At 41.9% G+C, this 21,459-nt stretch overlaps 1 protein-coding gene across 8 annotated transcripts in view; it reads left to right on the top strand.

Annotated features, from left to right (window-relative positions):
• RAD54L2 (RAD54 like 2) overlaps positions 1–21,459 on the top strand; it is a 96,937-nt gene that overhangs the window by 56,174 nt on the left and 19,304 nt on the right. For all 8 annotated transcript variants that reach the window (XM_077325902.1, XM_077325900.1, XM_077325898.1 and 5 more), the window contains 8 exons: positions 11,726–11,924; positions 13,658–13,797; positions 15,565–15,699; positions 16,645–16,877; positions 17,086–17,268; positions 18,466–18,599; positions 19,799–19,995; positions 21,032–21,374. In XM_077325902.1, the coding sequence (XP_077182017.1) occupies positions 11,726–11,924; positions 13,658–13,797; positions 15,565–15,699; positions 16,645–16,877; positions 17,086–17,268; positions 18,466–18,599; positions 19,799–19,995; positions 21,032–21,374 (1,564 nt within the window). The remainder of the gene's footprint in view (positions 1–11,725; positions 11,925–13,657; positions 13,798–15,564; positions 15,700–16,644; positions 16,878–17,085; positions 17,269–18,465; positions 18,600–19,798; positions 19,996–21,031; positions 21,375–21,459) is intronic.

The raw sequence follows: 21,459 nt of genomic DNA, 5'->3' as shown, positions 1-21,459 counted from the left end.
TCTCAAATGTTAAATCTCTTGAGGAAGGATCTTGAATCCATTCTGCTAACATTGTTAGTGCAGCTGCATGTAGATAAAGTTTTAAATTTGGAACTCCTTGCTCTCCTCTTTTTTTATATCTCGTAAGGTTTTGAAAGCAGTTCTAGGTCTCATCCCAACTCAATTTGTTTACTTCACTCTGCCATTTGTGTATGATGGTGTCTTTGATTTATAAGGGTAAGACTTGAAACAAAAAGTTGATCTTTGGCAGAATAAGAGCTCTTGAGTGTTTGGTAGGAATCCCAATAACAAAGCTTGAGTCCAGTGGCACCTTTAAAACCAACAACGTTTTATTCTTCATGTGCAAGCATACGTCTCCAGACACAGGGAACAGAACCTCCCCAACCATCATACATAGGAAAGTGTGTGTGTGTGTGAGAGAGAGAGAGGGTGCCAGGAAGGGCCAGCCAAAGTCAAGGTGGGCAAGCAACTGGGTGACTAAGACTGGACCAAGATGGCCAACAAGATCTATGAATGGCAGTAAATCAGCACACATACTCAAGAGCCAGATGTGAGAACAAGTCTGAGCACAGTGGCATCTCTAGACCAACATACTTCAACTCTGGGCATAAGAAAGAACTGAGAGACTCAATATATGCAAATACAAGCTCCCCCAGACACACTGAAATAGGTCTCCTCAAATATAACCCACAGGTTGGAGGGGGGAGCTGCCAAGAAGAGTCTAGATGCACAAGTAATTGAGCAATAAATATAGCCAATATCAGAAGTACACACTTGGCAAGGCATGTGAATAGCAGCAAATTGGCATACAGACAACAAAGGGAACAATAAATTAATGTAGAGCACAACACAGACGCCTCACAGATATAAGGACCAAACAGGAATAACAAGCTTAGTCCATAAGGTCACCATATGTTCCGTTTTGGGGAGGGGGAACAAGGTAAAGAAAACAAGCATATAAAAATGCATCTGAGGAGCTGGAGCTGGAGAAGGAGATTGGCATAAAAAAAAAAAGAGCTGTAAGGTTTTGCAGAGGTAGTCAAACTGCGGTCCTCCAGATGTCCATGGACTACAATTCCCATGAGCCTGCCAGCGAGTTTGACTACCCCTGATTTAGAGGGAACTACTTTAAGACATATTATTTTATTTATTTTTATATTTATTTTTTGCCATACCCTGAAGGCTCAGGGTGAATCACATCAGACAAAAATACAAGTTCGATAAGTATGATAAAAATTAAACATTTTAAAATTCTGAAATTGTAACAGTTAAAATTAATTTACATAAAAGCTGCCTCCTTCTCCCAGGAAAAGAGGAGGGGGAATAAAATATATTTCTTGATACTTAATTAGGCGGATTTGGCCAGCAGGTTTGATATTGATTTATTTATATTAATTTTTATGGTCACAGACCAGGATATAAAAATTAGACATAATAAAACATGGTGATTTAAAAACATATTGGGGGAGGTCTAGAGAATAAAATTAGTCATTGTAAAAAAATATGTTTGGTTTCCTTCTGGCAGGCTTGAATCGTGTGGGGACAAAATTTTGCTGTCTGTAGAGTGACTTTTCATCCATAAGAAGCTCTTTGGTCTAACCTGCTTCTGGTTGGTGTATCCTCTCTTCCAAAAGGGGGTGGATAAACTTGTTACAAGCTGTAGTATACAGGGGGCAATGAAAGAAGATGTGTTTCATAGATTCCATCTCCCTTACTGGACAGCTGCACCATCTCTCTGAGAGTGGTATTCTTTTATATCTGCCCTCAAGAAGTGCTATGGGCATGGCCGAACATCTTGCTAATGTTAGTGCTCTCTTGTATTTGTTGATGCCAGTTGATGAGAAATAGGCAGCTGGTTTTAATATGTGTCTCATGGATGGCGATGAGAGAAAGGCTGGAGCATTTGCTAAGTCCATTTGTCTTTCAATATCTTGTATTTTTTTGCTTGATTATGCCTGGTTTTCACCCAGTCTGAGTGAGAAGTCCAGGCTTCCAAGTTTGGTATTGGTGGTTTTATGCCAACTAGATTGGAAGGGGTCTTGAAAGATCAGAGGAAGAAGCCCTTGGGCTCTGAGCTTTATTTTTAGCCACAGATATAGAGACATGAGACTGATCCTTGCCTCAACTCTTAACATGCTGGTTTTGAGTCATATCATGGCATTCGAGATGCATCTCAGTGTTTGGAGAACAGCTCTCAGGAACTTTGACTGGACTCGCTCCAGAAGAGTAAGACAAGCTGCAGGAGGTCCGAGATTAATTCCGTATAGCAGTTGTGCCATAGATTTGGCCTGAAATAGCTTCAGTGCTGCTGGAACAGAGTGGCCTCCCCTAGTATGGAGGAACTTAATTATGTTGTAAACTGATTTTCCTCCTTTCTCTATAGCATAGGCACACTGGGCTGTCCTGGCACCTGAGGCTTGGAAAATTACCCCCAGGTACTTGAACTTTTGGATCTGTCCTAGCCTGTGGCTGTTAAGCTTCCTGATCCTGTTTTTTGGATGTTTTCTGAAGGCCATTATTTTGGTCTTTTGCAGGCTTATCATTAGTTGCTCATTGTTACAATACTGAGTTAAACATTTCAGGGCCTTTCTCATATCTAACGGTGTTCTGAATAATATTATTGCATCATCAGCATAGAGGAAAACAAAAGGATGACAATCAGCTAGCTTTGGTGGATGGTGTTCAGCTTTGTGCCGATCATTTACTATGTTGCTTATATTGTAGATGAACAACATGGGGGATAGTAGGCACTCTTATCTCATCCTCTTTTGTGTTCTTATTTCTTCCAAAAGATGGTCTTTATTGCATCTAACTCTCAATTAGTTTTTTTTATGGAGAGTTCAGATCAGAAACAGCAAGCATTGGTCAATTTTTGAGTAATTCAGTTTTTCCCATAGTTTGATGTGAGAGATAGAGTTGAGTGATGCCTTCAGATTGACAAAGCCAGCATATAGGGAGATTGTACCCTTGTTACCATACTTTTCCACTGAGTGTTGCATCATAATACAGTGGTCGGTGATAGCTCTTGCTTTTAAGGCCTCAACCATAGGCCTGGTGGAACAGCTGTGTCTTGTAGAGTCTGTGGAACTGTTCAAGTTATGTTATGAACTACCAGTTGCCTTTGTCACAATGGCAGACTATTTTGTCTAGTGAGCTGGAAGCTGCTTGTCAGCATAGAACAAGGAATTACCACGTTGTGCTTTTCTTCCCAATGGAGATGTTGCTGGTTAACACCTTTGAAGAGGTGTATCAAACCTCTGAACAACCAGTTCCACAAGGGGCTGAGAGCAAAAATGAGAAAGCAGTAACTAATGAAAGTAAAATATAAGGGTGATGGCATGATGGTGTAGATTGCAAGCAGCTAGCTTGTTATAGATGCTGGTACTCCTTCTTGTAACATATCAAGGGAAGTGCTATGTTCAGTGTTAGGAGGAGATGCAAAGTTTTTGATTATTCTCTGGGTTTTGTTAGCTTCTAGGGTTCTGGGAGAGAGTAGGTCTAGGTAGGAATGTTATATAATCGTTATATAATTAGTTTAAGGTGACCAGATTTTAACATTGGTAAAGCGGGACACCATTGACCGGGGGGGGGGGTGTCTTGATTATATATATATATATATATATATATTTTATTTATAAATTTAATATAATATAATATAAATTTATTAATTAATTTATATATATATTTACTTGCAGCATAAGTACAATTTGCCAGGTGCCCCCAGATGTCCCTCCAAAAGTGGGACAATCTGGTCACCTTAATTAGTTCTTTGTTAGGGTGCTCCAGGGTGGGAAGGGCTTAAAGCTGCTTGGTTTCTTGAAGAGTTGAGACTACTGTTTTATTAGCTATCACTAGTAAAAAAAGCCCATTGTATAAGAAATGCAATGGGCGCTAGCAGGCGGGGGCAGAGCGAGGGACAGGCGAGGGTAGGGTGAGGGAAGGTCGCGTACACGAAAGAGGAGGCCTTTTGCAAGGGCGGGCGGTGGCAGCGCGGCGTCCTTGTCTCGGCGGCGATGCTGTGGTGCTGTGGCCGGCTGTGCTGTGCTGTGCCTGTCTTGGTCCTGTGGCCTGCGGTGGCGGCGGCTCCTTGGCACTTTCTTATTTCCGGCAGCCATTAGGCAAGGGAGTCCCCAGCAGGCGCGGCGCGCGCGACTTCTGGCGGGGGGGCTCCCTTGGCTCACAGTTGCTCCCTTGTCAGCAGGGCAGGAATCGGCCGCGGGCTGTGTTAAGATGGTAAGAGCTGCAGTGTGTTCTAAAGACTTGTTGGCACTGGGATATGTGGCAGGGAGAGTTTCCTTTCCAATTCTTATTGACAGGTGAATTTATTTATAGTGTGTTTGTTTTGGGCCAGGATAGAACCAGGAAGTAAGTGGATAAAACCAGATTGGGTTAATATTTGTCTTGGTTTATAAAGTAAGGATTTCACAGACCGTTGCAATATATTTCCTTGTGTGTTGCCCAATATATAACCTTTCTAGGAAAGTCTTATGCACATATTTTATTGTAGATGTTGCTGTAAAGATTGCACTGCTTTCTCTGACACCCCCACCTTGACTAATTATCTACAGCAATTTTCCTTCATTTCTTAGTTACGTGACATTCCTATGGCAACTAAAATAATGTTTCATGTGGACATACAATAGGACTAGTTATTTGCAGCTTCCTTTGAACCTGGCGCTCCTAAACACCAAAGTAAGAAATTACTAGGAGACAATATTCTCTCTCTTACACCCCCTCTCCCCATAGGTTGCTTTATTTTATTGATTAAGAGGGTAGAATTTGGACTCCTTCCCTCCCTTGCTGTAAGTCAGTCTAATACCAACAATTGTGGGTTTCTCTATTGGTCACTGTAATGGTGGAGCCCATTAAAACAGTTCTATCTTATTTTGTGAGGAGAGTATTATCTAAAAGTGTTTCTTTTGTTGAACTTAGTATGTACCTTGATCTCTTTTGGCAGTGGAACTTGTTCTAAGGAGCCACTTGACCACCAAACATGCACGTACAGTAATACGTTAATATTAAATATATAACTATAACCTCTTTAATTACCGGAGTACCTCTGGATTGTGTCTCCCCATCATAATTGGACCTGATCCAATTCTTGAGTTTCTGGATTGAGGGAAAGGACCTTCCCAATCTCTCATCAGTGTGAGGTACAGCAGCTTAGGTAAAATAATGAAATTGCCAAGGGGCCTGGAAGAGGGCTAGTGGGTTATGAAGCAAGAGGAGTAAGATGACTATATGTATGTATGTCAGTCAGTCAGTAACCTTTTATTGGCATAAAATATGTATAAGACATATAAAAATAGGGTATAAAATTTCAACAAAATAATAAAATAGGCCGTGGGGTTACATAACCAATCAGATCTTAAAATGATTAAATCTGTACACCGCCCGCGGCACCACGGGCACAACAGACTAAATAAAGGAGTAAGGCGTTCTGGGGCGGGATGTGTCCGGGATGAGGAAGGGTCCGGATTGGACCCTTCCTCATAACAGACAATCGGAGGGACCACTCGGCAGGCGCGGCTGCGCGCGGCTCGCAGTTGCTCCCGGCCTGACGCGAAGTGCCTCTCGCCGCGTCAGGCCGCCGCCCGAGGGAACCCACAGCCGCCACAAGCCTAGACGAAGACACCGCTGGCAAAAAACATGGCCGCCGGCCAGAAGACACCACCAAGGAGCCCACCGCCGTCGCTACAGCCCTCTCACGGGTAAGCCACCTTTCCTCACCCTACCCTCGCCAGTCCCTCACTCTGCCCCCGCCTGCTAGTGCCCATTGTATTTGGTATACAATGGGCTTTTTTACTAGTAAACTATAAAAGATAAAATACAAGGTAGGCAGCATATTATAAAAGCATCTTAGTTAAAACTCTGGCAACTAAAATGGTTACCTCTGGGTCTTTGTCAGAGAGCAGAAATTGCAAGGTCATAGATTTACTTACAGAAGGCTTGTTTCCCAGCAAAGCAACAAAGCTGTCATCCCGACACTGCTCATATAAGGGGCAATCTAACAAAATGTGTGAGACAGTCAGGGCAGCCAGAACCACACGGACAGAGTCTTGTATGGTATGGGATATGGTGGAATCTTCCCTCTAAGACCTTTGAGGGGAAAGCATTCATTCGTGCCAGGAGAAAAGCTCTTCTCAGGGGTGGGACATCAAGAAGATGCAAATATGTAGACATAAAATGCCAAAGAATGCTGGTGAGCAGACTCGAGGCTGGGTAGGTATAAGTTCCTGCTGCTCATGGTCTAGTATTCTCTGTTTAATAATCCAGAAGATACATTTTTCTTCCAGAGGTAGTAGGGAGTTCAGATCTATGCCAATGGAGACTCATTTTTATTCAGTAGCCTGGAACCATCGAAATTTAATTTAATTTATATGTATGTGTGTAGGGTGGGAAGAAAGAACATTAAAAATTGGCACTCCTGTTCCATTGTGCACCAGTTCAGTATTACCTTGGTACTGAAGTAGATTCAAGCTGGTTTTAGTAACTGTTAGGATTCAGGCTGCAAAACTTTTACGCTTCTGGAGACTGGATATAATAAGGTTTGAGAATGCTTTCCACTTTGATTCCATGGCTACAAAATCCTTATGAATGTTAAGGTTCTGAGGCATTTCCCAGAGTATGTTGTATGTACTTGCAGTGGCTAGTGTGGTTTGCTAGTCAATGACACAACCCCCCAAATCAAATCGGTCTAGTTTGGGCTGGTCCATTTCACATCTGCCTGCTTAGAAGTGGGAGGAAGCAGAAGGGAGGGGGCCTGAGATGACTTGCAGCCCTTTCAACCTGACAGCTGAGAGGCCTGGGGAAGGTGGTTGAGCAGGTGGCCATGGACCAATTAAAATTATACCTAGATGAAGCATTGATCCTGGACCCATTCCAGTCTAGAAACAGCATTGGTTGCTCTTAGAGATGATGTCTGGAAACAGCTGGACTGAGGCAGATCAGTGCTGCTTGTGTTGTTAGATCTCATGGCATGTTTGATATAGCAGACTATGAGCTTTTAGCTTGCCACCTCATTGACACAGGGATACACGGGGCAGCACTACAGTGGCTGGTCTCTTTTCTCCAAGGCCAAGGACGGAGGGTCACCATCAGGAATGAACAGTTGCACCACTGCTAATGTGAGGTTCCATGGGGTATGATTCTTTCCCTAATATTGTTTAACATCTTTATGCGCCCTCTAGTACAGCTGGTCTGGAAATATGGGCTCAGACATCATCAGTATGCCTAATGAGCAACCACCCTAGTACTCCACTCAAATCGTTGGCTGAGTGTCTGGGAGCCATGATGAAATGGCTTCAGAAAAGCTGCCTGAAGCTTAATCCCTTGAAGATGGAGATCCTGGGAAGGAAGGGTACAGAAGAAGAAACATGTCTCCCCTGCCTTGATAGAATCCCGCTGACACCATCAAGAACTTGGGAGTGACCCTTGTTGCTTCCCTTACTATGGAGGCACAGGTCACAAAACTAGCTTGCCAAGTGTTTTTCCATCTCTGCCAGGCGAAGCTACTAGCACTGTACATGGCCCCAGAACACATAGTTGCAGTGATCCATGTAACTTGCTCTACATGGGTCTACCCTTGGCCTTGACCCAGAAACTACAACTGGTGTAGAGTGCAGATGCTCGGGTCCTTATGAGGCCCCCATGGAGAGCCCATATGCAGCCTGCTCTCTGACAGCCACGTCTGGATCAGGTTCAAGGTCTTAAGGTCTTAACTTTCAAGGCATTATGTAGTCTGGGTCCTGCATAGCTGAGGGACCACCTCTCCAAATATGTTCCCTAAAGAGCATTACAATTGGCTAATTCCAATTTGTTGTCCCCAGCCCCAAAGTGTGTTTGGCCTCGGCCAAAGCCAGGGCCTTTTCCAGCCTGGTAGAATGAACTGCCAACAGAGATCTGAGCCCTATTGGAGCTACTGAAGTTCTGAAGGGCCTGCAGAATGGTGCTCTTCTGCCAGAAGTACAGTTGAGGCCAACGCAAACACACTGTAACATTAAAATAGGCCTTCCCCCCTGCTCTGTACCTCCCCACCACCACCATCAGAGTCCAGGTATCTGAACACAAAACTCAAGCCTGCAATTTGATTTAGAGGGATGTTTGGAGCAGCTATATTTTAAATGAGAAATTAGTTTTTATTTACTGTTTTGTTATAAACTATGTATGCATGTTTGTTATAAACTATGTATGCATTTGTGGTGGCCCACAAATCCAATACATATTGTGTTGTGCAGAATGGAAAAAATGACCCAGAATTATGCCTGGTCTTCATGTGCAGTAGATTGTAGTGGCAGAACCCTGCAGTGATAGGATGCATAATTTCAGACAGCATGTACAGAATCCCATTTCTACCGCCTCTATTCCCCCCCCCCCACAGCATACAAATAAACAATAAGAAGTAATACATCAGAGAAGACAGGTTTAATACAACTTTATTCCCTGCTGTACTCATTTTCTAATTGGAAGTGTTTTTTTTTTACATAGGAGTGGGGGTTAAAATAGCATTCCAGTAATTTGAATATGGTCCATTCTACTATTAGAGAACTCTGCCTTTACATTTAGATAGGGTAGCTCTGCAGTTATAAGTAACAATATACAACCATGACTGACACTCGTAGCCTTGGATCCTGTGGGAGATCCCCACTGGTAGAAGGTATGTCCTGGACTTCATTCTTACCTGACACAGCCCATAGTGGCTACTGAAGTGATATTTTTGATGGGTAGGGAACCCACAGAAACACCACGAGGTCTACAGTGGGAAAGGACAGTAGATGAAAATGGTCCCCCATTTTTGTCAGGATAAATTTTCTATAGGATTGAATCTGCTGTTTTTCTTCAGCTGACCCATTTTAGGATATAAATTAGTTTTGCTTTCGACACAACTAACCACCAAGAAGCACAAACCAGAATTGCAGAAGGGGGGAGGGGGATTCAAGGAAAAGAACCAAGGAGATGCAGACAGGAATGGATTGGGAAAGAAGCAAAGGAAGTGGCTTACTCCGTAGTTAGACGGAAGCCGCAAGATTATGGCTCCCTTATTCCATCTTGGTTTGAAAGAGAATTTGGGAGAGCAGACATTGCCTCTGGGCTTGTGTGGATGGAATGAGTAGGAAGAGCAAGCATTACCTTTTAATTTTTTTTCTCCATAGAGTTCAGAAGAGATAGATCAGAACAACCAATGTGCTCTTAGGTCCCAGTGTTTCAGTGCTTCTTTTGCTGCAAAGTTATATGAAAATAATATAAAGGTGTATTAAAATGTGAGAGCTGTATGGCTCGCTAATATTTGATTCTATAGCAGTATTAAAATATCACTAATATTTTATTTTTCAGTCCCTTAGAATTGTGCATGAACTATGGCTTTGTTTTTGGCTCTGGGAAAGTCACCCGTTTAATGACTCATCCTGCAGAATGTGGTCACATGTTTTGCTGTTGGTGCTTCCTAATGCCCTATTTTATCCAATCTTTTGATCTAGTTATATAATTGTGAATGAAGGGGAGAAGGCCACTGGTGTAAAAGAGCCGCAGCTAATATTACTAACCTCATTTTACTTGAAGTGCCAGAAATTGTGATTTAACATGGATAGCACATTTTTAGTTTGAGAAAATCCAGGGAGTTAGATTCTTTTCCCATTGCTGGGGCTGCTTATAGAGTAAATAAATGTAATCCTTAGTCTGTGGGCTTGTTTGTTGTGACATCTCCATTGCCACATGCTTCCTTAATGGCCCTCCCCTTACTAGAAAATGTATCAAGTTCAGCTTGTGGCAAGAGAGAGGTCAGCTGTGGTTCAGCTACACTTGTTGCCTGTGTGAATATCAAACAAAAGAGCCAATAACTGTTTGCTCTGTTCATCGGACAATATAGTTCATCCCTTATGTTTTCTTTTAAAACACTTTGTTAGAATAGAGGGTTTGATTTCTTTTATTTGTCAATTGGAACTGGGAGACCAAAACAGACAGAATCTTGCTGGTTTACGAAATAGTTCTTGGCATAGAGTGACACTGCTCGATTCAGATCAGCTTTGTCTTTTTTTTCCCTTATTCTATCCTGACTAGCAGTAACATATGGGCAGTTCTAATGCAATCTTTGTAGCATAGGAACTGTGTCTGCATGGTCCAAGTCCATGTTATTTGAGTAATTTATAAGGTAATATTACAGTTAATTAGGAGGTTACTTGGTAAGTAACCCACATTGTCCTGTAAAGGAACCACATCATGTCACATAGGTTGCACCCAAGTTGAAGACCGGCTTTGAATTGAGCCATTTGTGGTCTATCCAGAGAACATAATTTTTCTAATTATATGAAGTTCTGTACAACATTCATTTTGGCTGCTAGGAGAAAGTGAACAGGTGGTCAGGATCCTTGTGTGAGAAATTTGAGTCCATAATGACTGTCTTCATTTCTTTTCCTACCTCAGTAGACTCTTGTAGTGCAGTTTGTGCATTTGTAACAAACACATCTGTGTTTGTGGCCTTTTCTCCCGATTGAGGGTTCCCACATAAGATTTTGGGGAATCAGGTTGGGTTCAAACTGAAAGCCTTCCCCTCACTTACACAATGTTCCTGGTGTGGCAAGTGTAAAGGCTTTGCTGCTATGAGATAGCTTTATGGTGAGTAAATAGCACATGGAGATCACTGAGGTATGAATTATTGGTAAATAACAAAGATGTTTTATTTATTTACAGGTTGGTTTTAAAGAGCAAATCAGCAGCACAGGTCCCTAGGTAGACTAAGGAAATTTAAGCTAGTTATGGCTCTGAATCCTCCTTAATGCTTACAGGTATAAACAGGCTTTCACTGACAAAGTTGCAACACACATACAAGATTCCACCCACATCATCCTCTCTCTCCCAAGAGTCAGGCTAATGGTATGAGGTCTGCTCAAGATGGGCCTAACAACCTGCTAATCTGTCCTCTCCCAGAAGTAGATTCAACAGCTCTACCACACTACCAGGCTGAGCTATCCTTCCAACTATTTGCTCTTTTTCTGAGACAGACTCAAAACTTATCATTATGTTCTCGCTGAGAAAGATCTGAGTTAAATCCTGCTGTGCTTTCCTCCCACATTCCACCCCCCTTGTGAAAGGCTGTTGGATGCTGAAGCAGCTCTCCCATAGGCTCACCTGAGTGGGGCAAGACAGCTTCCAGTCTGTTACAACATCAAAGAATAATGTAAGAACTATTTGTAGGAAGTGCCTCTGTCTGCTGTGTGAAGGTACAGGATAAGATACTTACAGGTGGATTGGCTGGAAAGCTTCCACATGTCACCAGAACATCTGTATGTTTGTATAATACTGGAAATATTGGCTGTTTAACATCTCTAGGACATAGATTGATGTCTTAGAGGCCAAATGACTAATAATAGGAATAAAGGTGTTGGATCCATTAATAGTGATGACAGATGTGAATCTCTTCCAAAGTGCCCTATGCCCAGCAATCTTTTCCATGGGACCCATATGAACTCTCTGTGTAGGCTGGATTGCTGTAGGGAGAATGGCACAAAATGTTCAGGGAGGCAGTGGCACAAACCAGAGTATTTTCATGAGAAAACCTGGTTTGTGCTCTGGGTTTGTATCCATCCCTAGTCCTTACATCTTCAGATCACTGGATCCAACCTAGGAATCAAGTCTCTGAATTTGGATCCAAATTAGTATGTGTATTTAAAAAATGAAAATATATTTGCTGAGTGCTTTTGTACAACTCATTGTAACTTTTCATTTTCAGACCAGACCCACGAAGCAGTGTTTAGCAGTGATCATGTTCAACATGGTGAAGATGGGGAATGGCAATGCTCTACTTCAACTACCTCATCTCAGAGTGAACAGGCAGAGAAATTGTTGCAGAATCAGCACAAGAGCCTGGCCTCTGAGGACACCAAAAATAAGAGGGCTCAGAAACCTTCTCACATGAGGAGAAACATAAGGTGAACACCAGTGAAAAAAATAGTTTTGGAAGGAACTCTTTTTCAGGCTGTAAATCACCCTCACTGGGTGGAATGTTGTCTGGCTTACGGTGACGCATGCAGAGCTTCCTATGAATGTTCAGGTGGGAAGGAAATCACATTGGTGTGGTCCTTAAAAGGAAAACTATGGGAACCTCTGGTAGCCCAGCTTGGTGTAGTGGTTAGGAGTGCCAACTTGGTGAGCTGGGTTTGATTCCGCACTCCTCCACATGCAGCCAGCTGAGTGACCTTGGGGAGAGGAAAGGGAAGGTGATTGTAAGCTGCTTTGAGACGCCTTCTGGTAAAGAAAAGCAGCATATAAGAACCAACTCTTCTTCTTCTAGTTATCAAAGAGGAAATACTGTTGCTTCAGACATATTAAGCACAAATTGAGAAAGCATATAAAGAGACAGGATTGTGCGGTGATAAGAATGTCACGTTAGGACCAGAGAGCCATGATTTCAAATCCTTGCTAAACTGTAGAATTCATTGGATGATCTTGCACTAGTTACCACTTTTCTTTAAAGATAAGCAAAGAGAGACAGCAAGTAGTGCAAGTTGTAGTCTACCAACTAAGCCTTCCTCAGGGAATTGAAGAAAGGAAGAGGAAGAGAATGTCACAGACAACCTTGAGATCCCCTGAAAAGGGGCAAGAGAAAGGTGTTGCAAAAAAATTGATAATATAGATGTTGATCATTGTTATACGAGCTTATTTGTAGTATCATCATTTGAGAGAATGAATATTAATCTGATGCTCTTTCCTCTCAACCAGCAGCTTCTTTTGATCCTCTAATAAGCGAAGTGCAGCATTTCAACGTGAAGTCTGATATCTTGTTTTCTGGCATGTGTGCAGTTCACAATTGTGGCACATTCTAGACAGGGGCAGGCAAAGTTAGTTATTTTCTTCTGGAATGACCGTTTTATAAGCCATTTACTATCTAGAAGTGGTGTGAGGCTGCATGGACCAGTAAGAGCCCATGGTCTTACATAGGGTCTCCCTGGTTCAGAGAGCTTTAACTAATAGCAGAGATGGAATGAAAGTCTTAATCCATCCCCCTTTGCTTTTTGTGGCAGTCACATAATACAGCTAAGGGCCTTCCTGCACAGCTTTTTGTTCATTGACAAATGAATTAACAGTATCAAAAACCTTATGGAACATTTACGCTGCCCTTTTAAAGAATACTTTTTATTTGTTCCATGGCAGATAGAAGTCATGTTTTCCATGTTTTACTATAGTAAAAAATTAGTTCCATCATCTTGCTCTATTAAGGAAAATCAACATGTTAGTGTATCTTTCAAACTACAAATATCTATGCTTTATTTGGCTAAAAGATTAGGTCTTGTAAGGATTTCCCCTTCTTTGCACAGAGTGGTTGTTGCTATGTGCGAAGTCGTGTCCAACCCATCGCAACCCCCATGGACAATGATCCTCCAGAAACTGTCCACAGAGTTTTCATGGAAAAGATACTGGAGTGGTTTGCCATTTCCTTCTCCAGTGGATCACCTTTTGTCAGAGGTCTCAGCTATGACCTGTCCGTCTTGGGTGGCCCTACACGGCATAGCTCATAGCTTCACTGGACTACGCAAGCCCCTTCGCCACATCAAGGCAGCAATCCTTGAAGGGGTTGCACAGAGACGTGTGCTAAAAGAAAAGAAATGCAAATGGAATAGATGAATTCGTTTTAAAACAATATATTTTCTGTTTGGGGACTCAGAAAACTGCTGCGGGAGGACCAGTTGGAGGCTGTGACTAAGGCTGCCCAGCAGGAGGAGTTAGAAAGAAGGAAACGGCTTGAGCAGCAAAGGAAGGATTACCATGCCAGCATCCCCACACTACCACTTGAGTTTCTCCCAGGTAAGCAGCACAAAGTACTAGCCCAAGCCAAAGAATGGGGACCTAAATCATGATGATGCTACTTTCTATCCTGCCAGCATCTGACACTTGTTCCATTATTCCCCTTAACAAAGGAGGTTTTAATAGTAATTAGCCCTTGATTTGTTTATTAAAATTGTGACTCAAGATAGTTTAAAAATCACAGTTTAAATCTTGCAAAATAAGCCTGCACTCTGTATTCCATTAAAAGCTCTGGCAAATAAGGGGAACATGTACCATGTCCTGAATATTTCTAGACAGAGCCCCTTCCACAAAGTGGGAGCAAAAGGCAGGTGCCTTTTGTAGTTGATGCCAGATGGGCTACCTTAAGTGAGGGAGCCAGGGGCAGCCTGAGGACTGGGACTGGCTCACCAGGGAGAGATGGCCATTCATTTCTTGGCTTGCTGGAACATGTCAGCCAGAGGCTTAAGAAATCAAGCAGTCTTTTTCACAATGTATAAAATCACATTGTCAAAGATAAAATGGATTTGGAGTCTCTATGGTCAAAACTGACTCCTCTTAGCATCTAATGCAGAAGCTGTTCATAGCTGGTTATACCAAGAAGAACAAGAGGGCAGTATATGGAGTGGTTTTGTCAGTTATGTGCTAGAAACTTGAGTGGAAATGTAGGGATAAAAACTTATGTGCACAATTGCTGTTCTTAAATAATCAAGCTTGATGAGGATTGTCATTATTTTATTTGGTATGAGTTGTAAAAAGAGCCTTTATTGACATTAATATTTTTATTATATTTGTATATAGATATTTTTATCATGTAACTGGACAGTACATTTACACCTTTTCCCCCAAAGTGAACCCAAGGTTTCATTCACCATTTTATTTTGACAATAGCCCTGTGAAGTAGGTTAGGCTACAAATGTATGACTGGCCCAAGGTCATCCAGCAAGAAATAATCTTGACCAGGATTGCTTTGACTCCCTTAGTTGTGGCAGCTGCAACTTTCTTGATTACCCAAGATGGTGGCCAGTTTCGAAACACCTAGCTTTATTTCCTGTTGCGTTTTGTTTGCTATAGATGGACAATCCTAGTTTCCATTGCTACTAGCATGAGTGGTGGTAATTTAGGAGATCACTTGGGCCAGGATATTACAATTCCTTCTGTTTATGACATTTCATCTCCCACAATCATCCTGAATCAGCTGGCCAATTTTGAGACTCCTAGCTTTATTTTTTGTAACTTATGTCTGGCACATCAGATGGACTGACATAAGGACTACATTTATTTTTTTTATTTATTGTATCCTGCTGAGGCCCCTCCCTTCCCCAAACCCTGTCGTCCCCAGTCTCCGCCCCCAAAGTCTCCAGGAATCTCCCAACCCAGCACTGGTAGCCTCGATTCTTCAAAAGGCATGCAAGATTAGTAGCTACTCATTTTGAAGAATCACTACAAAAATAATACATTTCCTTAAAGAAGCCTGCTGGTGATCCATGCAGGGAATTTGGAGGATTTTAACTGAGTGATAAAATATATATTTTACTTTATTTTGTACTGTGATGTAATGGACCTTGCACTGACCTGCAAGGCCTGTTTCACCCTGCCCTCTAAGGTTTTCCCAAACCAGGAGGGGCTTTTATCTCTCTTTTCAGCCCCTGCCACCACACTTGCCTAAGTCTAAGTCAGTGAATGAAAACAAGAGAACATTGGTTTTTTTGGCCTGAACTCCTTTTTGATTTCTTACCTGTTATTTTTAGTGTTACTCACACATTATTGTTCACTGTCTCGGTGCAGAGGAGATTGCTTTACGAACGGCAGAAGTTGCTCAGCTTCCTCCCCAAGTGTTAGCTGAAGAAGTCATCTGTTTGGATAGCACCAGCAGTGGTAGTGAGGATGAAACTAAAGGAAGACTCCACAGCATTAAAGATGGTAAGGATGAATGGAAATCTTCTGGCATTGCTGCTTACCACCCCCTTCTGTCTCAGTCAGCTGGATTTTTCAGAAAACTAGAAACTGGATCCTGTAGCACCTAGAATGTCCTTCTGCTAGACTGGAGTCACTAAATTGGAGTGTGACTCTTTTTTGCTAGGTCTTTAGTCAAGGGAGCAAAACTTCCTTCAGCAAAGAAAGGTGTTCCCCCCCCCCTTGATGGAAAATCTTCTCTTGTTGAAGGAAGTCTTTCTTTGTTGGAGGAGGATTTTGTGGAGGGGGTGGGGGGGGTCGTGGAATGTGGCTTAGGGGAAAGCGGTCTTAAAATCCAATCCTATTGGAAATTAAAAATGTGTTGATATTTAGTGTGCATCTTGGATAACTATTCAAGCTGTCTCCAACTTGTTTTTCCAACTTTGTAAGCCCAAGGCATTTTGCATTACAATAAACTGTTTGTTACAATGTACATTTGAATAACTGCATTTGACACTTCTGCTTTACTAAAACACTTCACGTTAGACTAATAAACCTGTTTGCATCTGTAAAACATTGTGTCAGCATTTAAACCCTTAAAATGACTGAAATTACTAAGCACTTTTTATCTGCTGTTCACATAGCATTAATTGTTATTATTAAACTTACTATTCTCCATATACCTACTTAGCATTTTACATGTGCTGATTTGAAAAAGTTCATGTTTTTCTTTTCCCTCCTTTCTAGTGGAAATTAAGCAAAATAATGCTATTTTGAAGGTGAAAAATTGGAAAGCTATTTTGCTGGTGTGTTGAGTAACTGAACTTGCCAGTGTGATATCTTGGATCTTTTTTTCACTGTCAGTATATTTTATAGGTTTTTTTAAAGAGGGAGAAAACAAACTTCCAAATAGAATTTGTTATTATACAGATTGGTGGATGTGCTAACCCCTCACATTTGATTGTTTTGTAGAAGTGATAGAGTTAAGTTCAGGAGAAGATGAAGCCCTCCAAATTGTAGACAGCAGCGATTCTGGCAATGAAGGGGATGAAGATGCTACTGAAGAAAGCAGTGGCGCTCATGTGAATGATGCTTTAAATCAGTTAGATGCTTCGGGGCAAGTAATTGTCAACATCAATCATCCTCCAAATGAAGAGGACATTTACCTGGCTCCACAACTTGCACGGGCAGTAAAACCTCACCAGGTATTGGAGGTTGTGGGTCTGGACACAGAAGGATTTCAACACCTTACCTTCCAGAAGCTTTTTATTGTAGCATTACAATTTATAATACTCAGTCTGTTTGCCTCATAGAACTGTGTGTGACTAGATACAGACTCAGTAAATGTAATTAATTGATTTACACTCAGTTACCTGTAATCTCTTTGGTGGTAATGTCTGTTACTCTTTCTAGATTGGTGGGATCCGGTTCCTGTATGATAATCTGGTGGAGTCCCTGGAAAGATTTAAAACCAGCAGTGGGTTTGGCTGTATCTTAGCCCACAGCATGGGGCTGGGAAAGACCCTTCAGGTTATCTCGTTTCTGGATGTACTTTTCCAGCACATCAAGGCAAAAACTGTCTTGGCCATCGTACCTGTAAGTTGGTGAGACAAAAATGATTGATGTACCGTATTTGCCAATCACTGGGGAAGGCACTGGCAAACCACCCCGTATTGAGTCTGCCATGAAAACGCTAGAGGGCGTCACCCCAAGGGTCAGACATGACTCGGTGCTTGCACAGGGGATACCTTTACCTTTACCTTATCTATTTGCCAATCAAATATAGAACCGTGGATTCCTCAATGTGAACTCAGAAGAAAAAAGGAAATCACGAGGCACACAGTAGTCTTCTCTATGTTTATAGATGAAAAGGTTATAACATAAAGTCTAAATGGTCAAACATATGATCAAACATAAAGAGTCAACCAAAACGGGATCCTAGGTTAAGTGACCTGCTTTCTGTTTTATCTTCGTCAGTGGTTGCTCTTCCAATATACTGTCACAGTAGTAGTCATAGTATCACATTGGCAAAATGCTCATAATCGTCTGGGGATTTCATAAAGTGCCCCGTATTTGCCGTCGTATAAGACTGGGCGTATAAGACGACCCCCCAACATTTTCACTCAAAATATAGAGTTTGTTACATTACATTACAGTACTATGGGCCATTATGGGCAGCTATGTCTATCCCAACTGAAGTGCACCCGGCGTATAGGACGACCCCCCCCCCACACACACACACACACACTTGGAAGCATGTTTTTCAGGGGGGAAAATTAGTCTTATACGCCAGCAAATACTGTATTTATTCATGTAGTGCTTAAGATTGCAGGAGGAGGAGAAGAACTTTTTAGAATTCAGAGGAGGTGCTTATTGGTTCCTGACTTATATTTTTAAGCCTTTGATTCATTCCATCTGTTGGATTGTATAGAAGGCCCAGTTCCCTCAGCCCCCCCTCCCCTTGAGGAACACATGGTGGAATATATTCCTCATGGTCATCCTTAGTGTTTCTCTCTGATATAATTGAGGGTTAGGAGAGGCTTCTTTCAGATTTTAAACTGAATGCATTGTAAATTAGATTGTATCTGGTATAGAAAATCGGTCAATCAATCAATGAAATGTTTACATAAAGTAATGTAAAGTTTGCATATGCATAAAAACATCTGTGGATTTAAATCTGAAAACATTTTGTGTTTTGAATGGGCTCTGGAATTCTACAGTTTTTAATATAAGCACTTTTCCCATTCAGAATGCTAAATGACATGTCTTACTCCTCCCCTCCTTTGCTGATAGGTAAACACACTTCAGAACTGGCTAGCAGAATTCAACATGTGGCTTCCAGCACCAGAGGCCCTTCCTGCTGATTATGACCCAAAAGAGATACAGCCCCGCACCTTTAAAGTTCACATCCTGAATGATGAACACAAGTAAGTACTATTAATATCCTCACAGAGATATTGTGTCCATTTATACACTCTTACGTGGTCAGTCCTAAGGCAGTCTGTAAAATATGCATCTTTGTGCAGTAGATTTAACATTCAGCAGCGATTAAAACTACAAAAATCAGAAGGAGGCTGCTTCAAAAAGCAGGACTTGCTTCAATATTCTATGCTGAAAATCTTCTAAAATTGCCCTGATTTTTATGCTCTTCTAATAGTTGAACCTGACTAAATTTTTATAGAGCTTCCTCAGATGAACATAAGCCTAGAGAAAATAATCACAAAGGTTTCATTCACCATCACCTTATTACTCAAAGAGATATTTGGAAGCCAGCAGTGTTACTTGAAAACAAATGTCAGGTGCTTGTTAAGGCTGAATTTCTCCCTGTGCCTCGTGATGATCTAGCTGGAACTTCCAAATGGTATTCAAAAGTTGCCATATAGAGAGCACAAAAGAGTGGGCATTGGTAAGATCTAGTTGCCTTGCTATGACAAAGGCTAGGGATGGATGGCAATCAAGTGGAACCTATTGCCAGTATTGAAAAGATGGAAAGCAGTATGAGTAGCTGAGGAGTCTACGCACCTTGTTAAGTTGAAGTTTACCAAACTCTACCATGTAAAGTATATCTAAAGTATATTGTTTAATAAATAAAAATATCAGATATTGTTCACTGCTGAATCAAACTTAAGAGTGCAGTCCTACTCAGGTTAACTGAATGGGGCTTATTCCCATGGAAGTGTTTTTAGCATTCATTAATAGAACAGAAATATATGCTAATTTTTGTTGGTTGAATGGTGGTTGGGTGAAGGAGGAGTGTTGGTTCTTATATGCTGCTTTACCCTACCAGGAGTCTCAAAGTGGCTTACAATCGCCTTTCCTCTCCCCACAACAGACACCTGTGAGGTAGGTGAGGCTGAGAGAGCCCTGATATTACTGCTCGGTCAGAACAGCTTTATCAGCACTGTGGAGAGCCCAAGGTCACCCAGCTGGCTGCATGTGGTAGAGCGAGGAATCAAACCCAGCTCGCCAGAGTTGGTGCTCCTAACCACTAAACCATTCTGGTTCTTGTCTTATATATATTTTCCATAAATAGGTATATCTAATTGTCCTGGTTAGTAGTTTAGATGCAGGTGTTTTGTTACGTTCAGAAGCACTGATCATTTTTACTTTTTGGATTTCTGTACAGGACCACAGCAGCACGTGCCAGAGTGGTAACTGACTGGGTGACAGATGGTGGTGTGCTGCTGATGGGCTACGAGATGTACCGTCTCCTTTCGCTGAAGAAATCCTTTGCTACAGGCAGAAAGAAGAAAACAAAGAAGCAAACTGGCCCTGTAATTATTGATTTGGATGAAGAGGATCGGCAACAAGAACTCCTAAAAGGTGAGAGGCTTTTAAAGGCTTTTACTTAAAAAGTATGCTACTAGTACATGCCAGAAGTGGAAGGGACGCCTTCAAGTAAGTGCATCTGCCTGTTCTCAGAAAAGAGACTGGCCTGGTAAGACTCAGGGTGATGAAGGCTGTTTGAGTCCACTACCTTTTATTACTTATGAGTGTTAGTTGCTTAGAAACAGAGATCCTAACTGTGTCTGTATGTGTGTGCGCACGTGTATATGTGTAGAATCTAGACTGAAATGTCTGTTGGCCAGTACTTTCACTAGCATAAAGTAACTCTTTCAGATTGGATTTTATATTTGTTACAGTTTTACTTTACTTTGTTTTAGTAACAAAGAGTTTGACTTCCTAAGTATTTATTTTCAAAATTTGTACCCCACCATTTTGTCTCCCTCAGCCCAGAGAGGTGGTGCAGAATGATACCATGATTGATGGTATCAAAAGTAACTGAGAGGTCCAGGAAGAATTTGACTCCCTATGTCTCTTTCCTGGCACAGGTCATCCACTAGCTTGAGGGGAAAAAAAGATACAAGGGAGAGTAGTTTATTTGACCTTTCAGATCTCAGGGTGATGAAGGCTGAGTCCACTAACCTAGGCCTGAAACCTGACTGGAAAGGATTCAGACAGTCCATCCAGGAACACTTGAAGTTATCCGGCCATCACCCAATCTCCTTGCTTAAGAATGGAATATTTGAGATGTCAGTAGTTACTGAGATCTCCTGCGTCCAGTGTGGGCATCTTTATTAACGGATACAGTACAATCTGTTTCAAGGTTGGGGCAACCCACCCTTTCTCAAGGTGTTACTGTGTTCTTTGGTTGGATCATTGGGAAACTTGTGACATCAAAAAGATGACATTACACTTTGTCAGACTTGAATAGATATCCATGAAACTCATTTGCTCTTTTCTGAACTATTTCCTTTTTCAAAAATGTCATAGTGAGATTTTTGCCCCACTCTTCCCCCTTTCTGTCAGATTAGGAATTGTGGATGGCAGATTTCTATGTGTTTTCCTCTTCCTTCAGGAATTGAAAAGGCTTTATCCCGCCCTGGTCCAGATGTGGTCATCTGTGACGAGGGACATCGGATAAAGAATTGCCATGCCAGCACCTCTCAGGCCTTAAAGAACATCCGGTCTCGGCGGCGGGTAGTGCTGACTGGCTATCCTCTGCAAAACAACCTGATCGAATACTGGTGTATGGTGGACTTTGTTCGGCCAGACTTCCTTGGCACCCGGCAGGAATTCAGCAACATGTTTGAGCGCCCCATCCTAAATGGGCAGTGTATCGATAGCACCCCTCAGGACGTTCGTCTCATGAGGTATCGCAGTCATGTCCTGCATAGCCTGCTGGAGGGCTTTGTACAAAGGTGAGGCCATGTTAGCTTCCCAGAATCTCAGTTTGTGGAAGTGACTCTTTACATCCTATGGGCTGAGTAATGGAACTTTGGGCTT

Source organism: Paroedura picta, chromosome 3, assembly GCF_049243985.1.
Source record: "Paroedura picta isolate Pp20150507F chromosome 3, Ppicta_v3.0, whole genome shotgun sequence".
Lineage (NCBI taxonomy): Eukaryota > Metazoa > Chordata > Lepidosauria > Squamata > Gekkonidae > Paroedura > Paroedura picta.
This window is presented reverse-complemented; position numbering and strand designations above follow the sequence as displayed.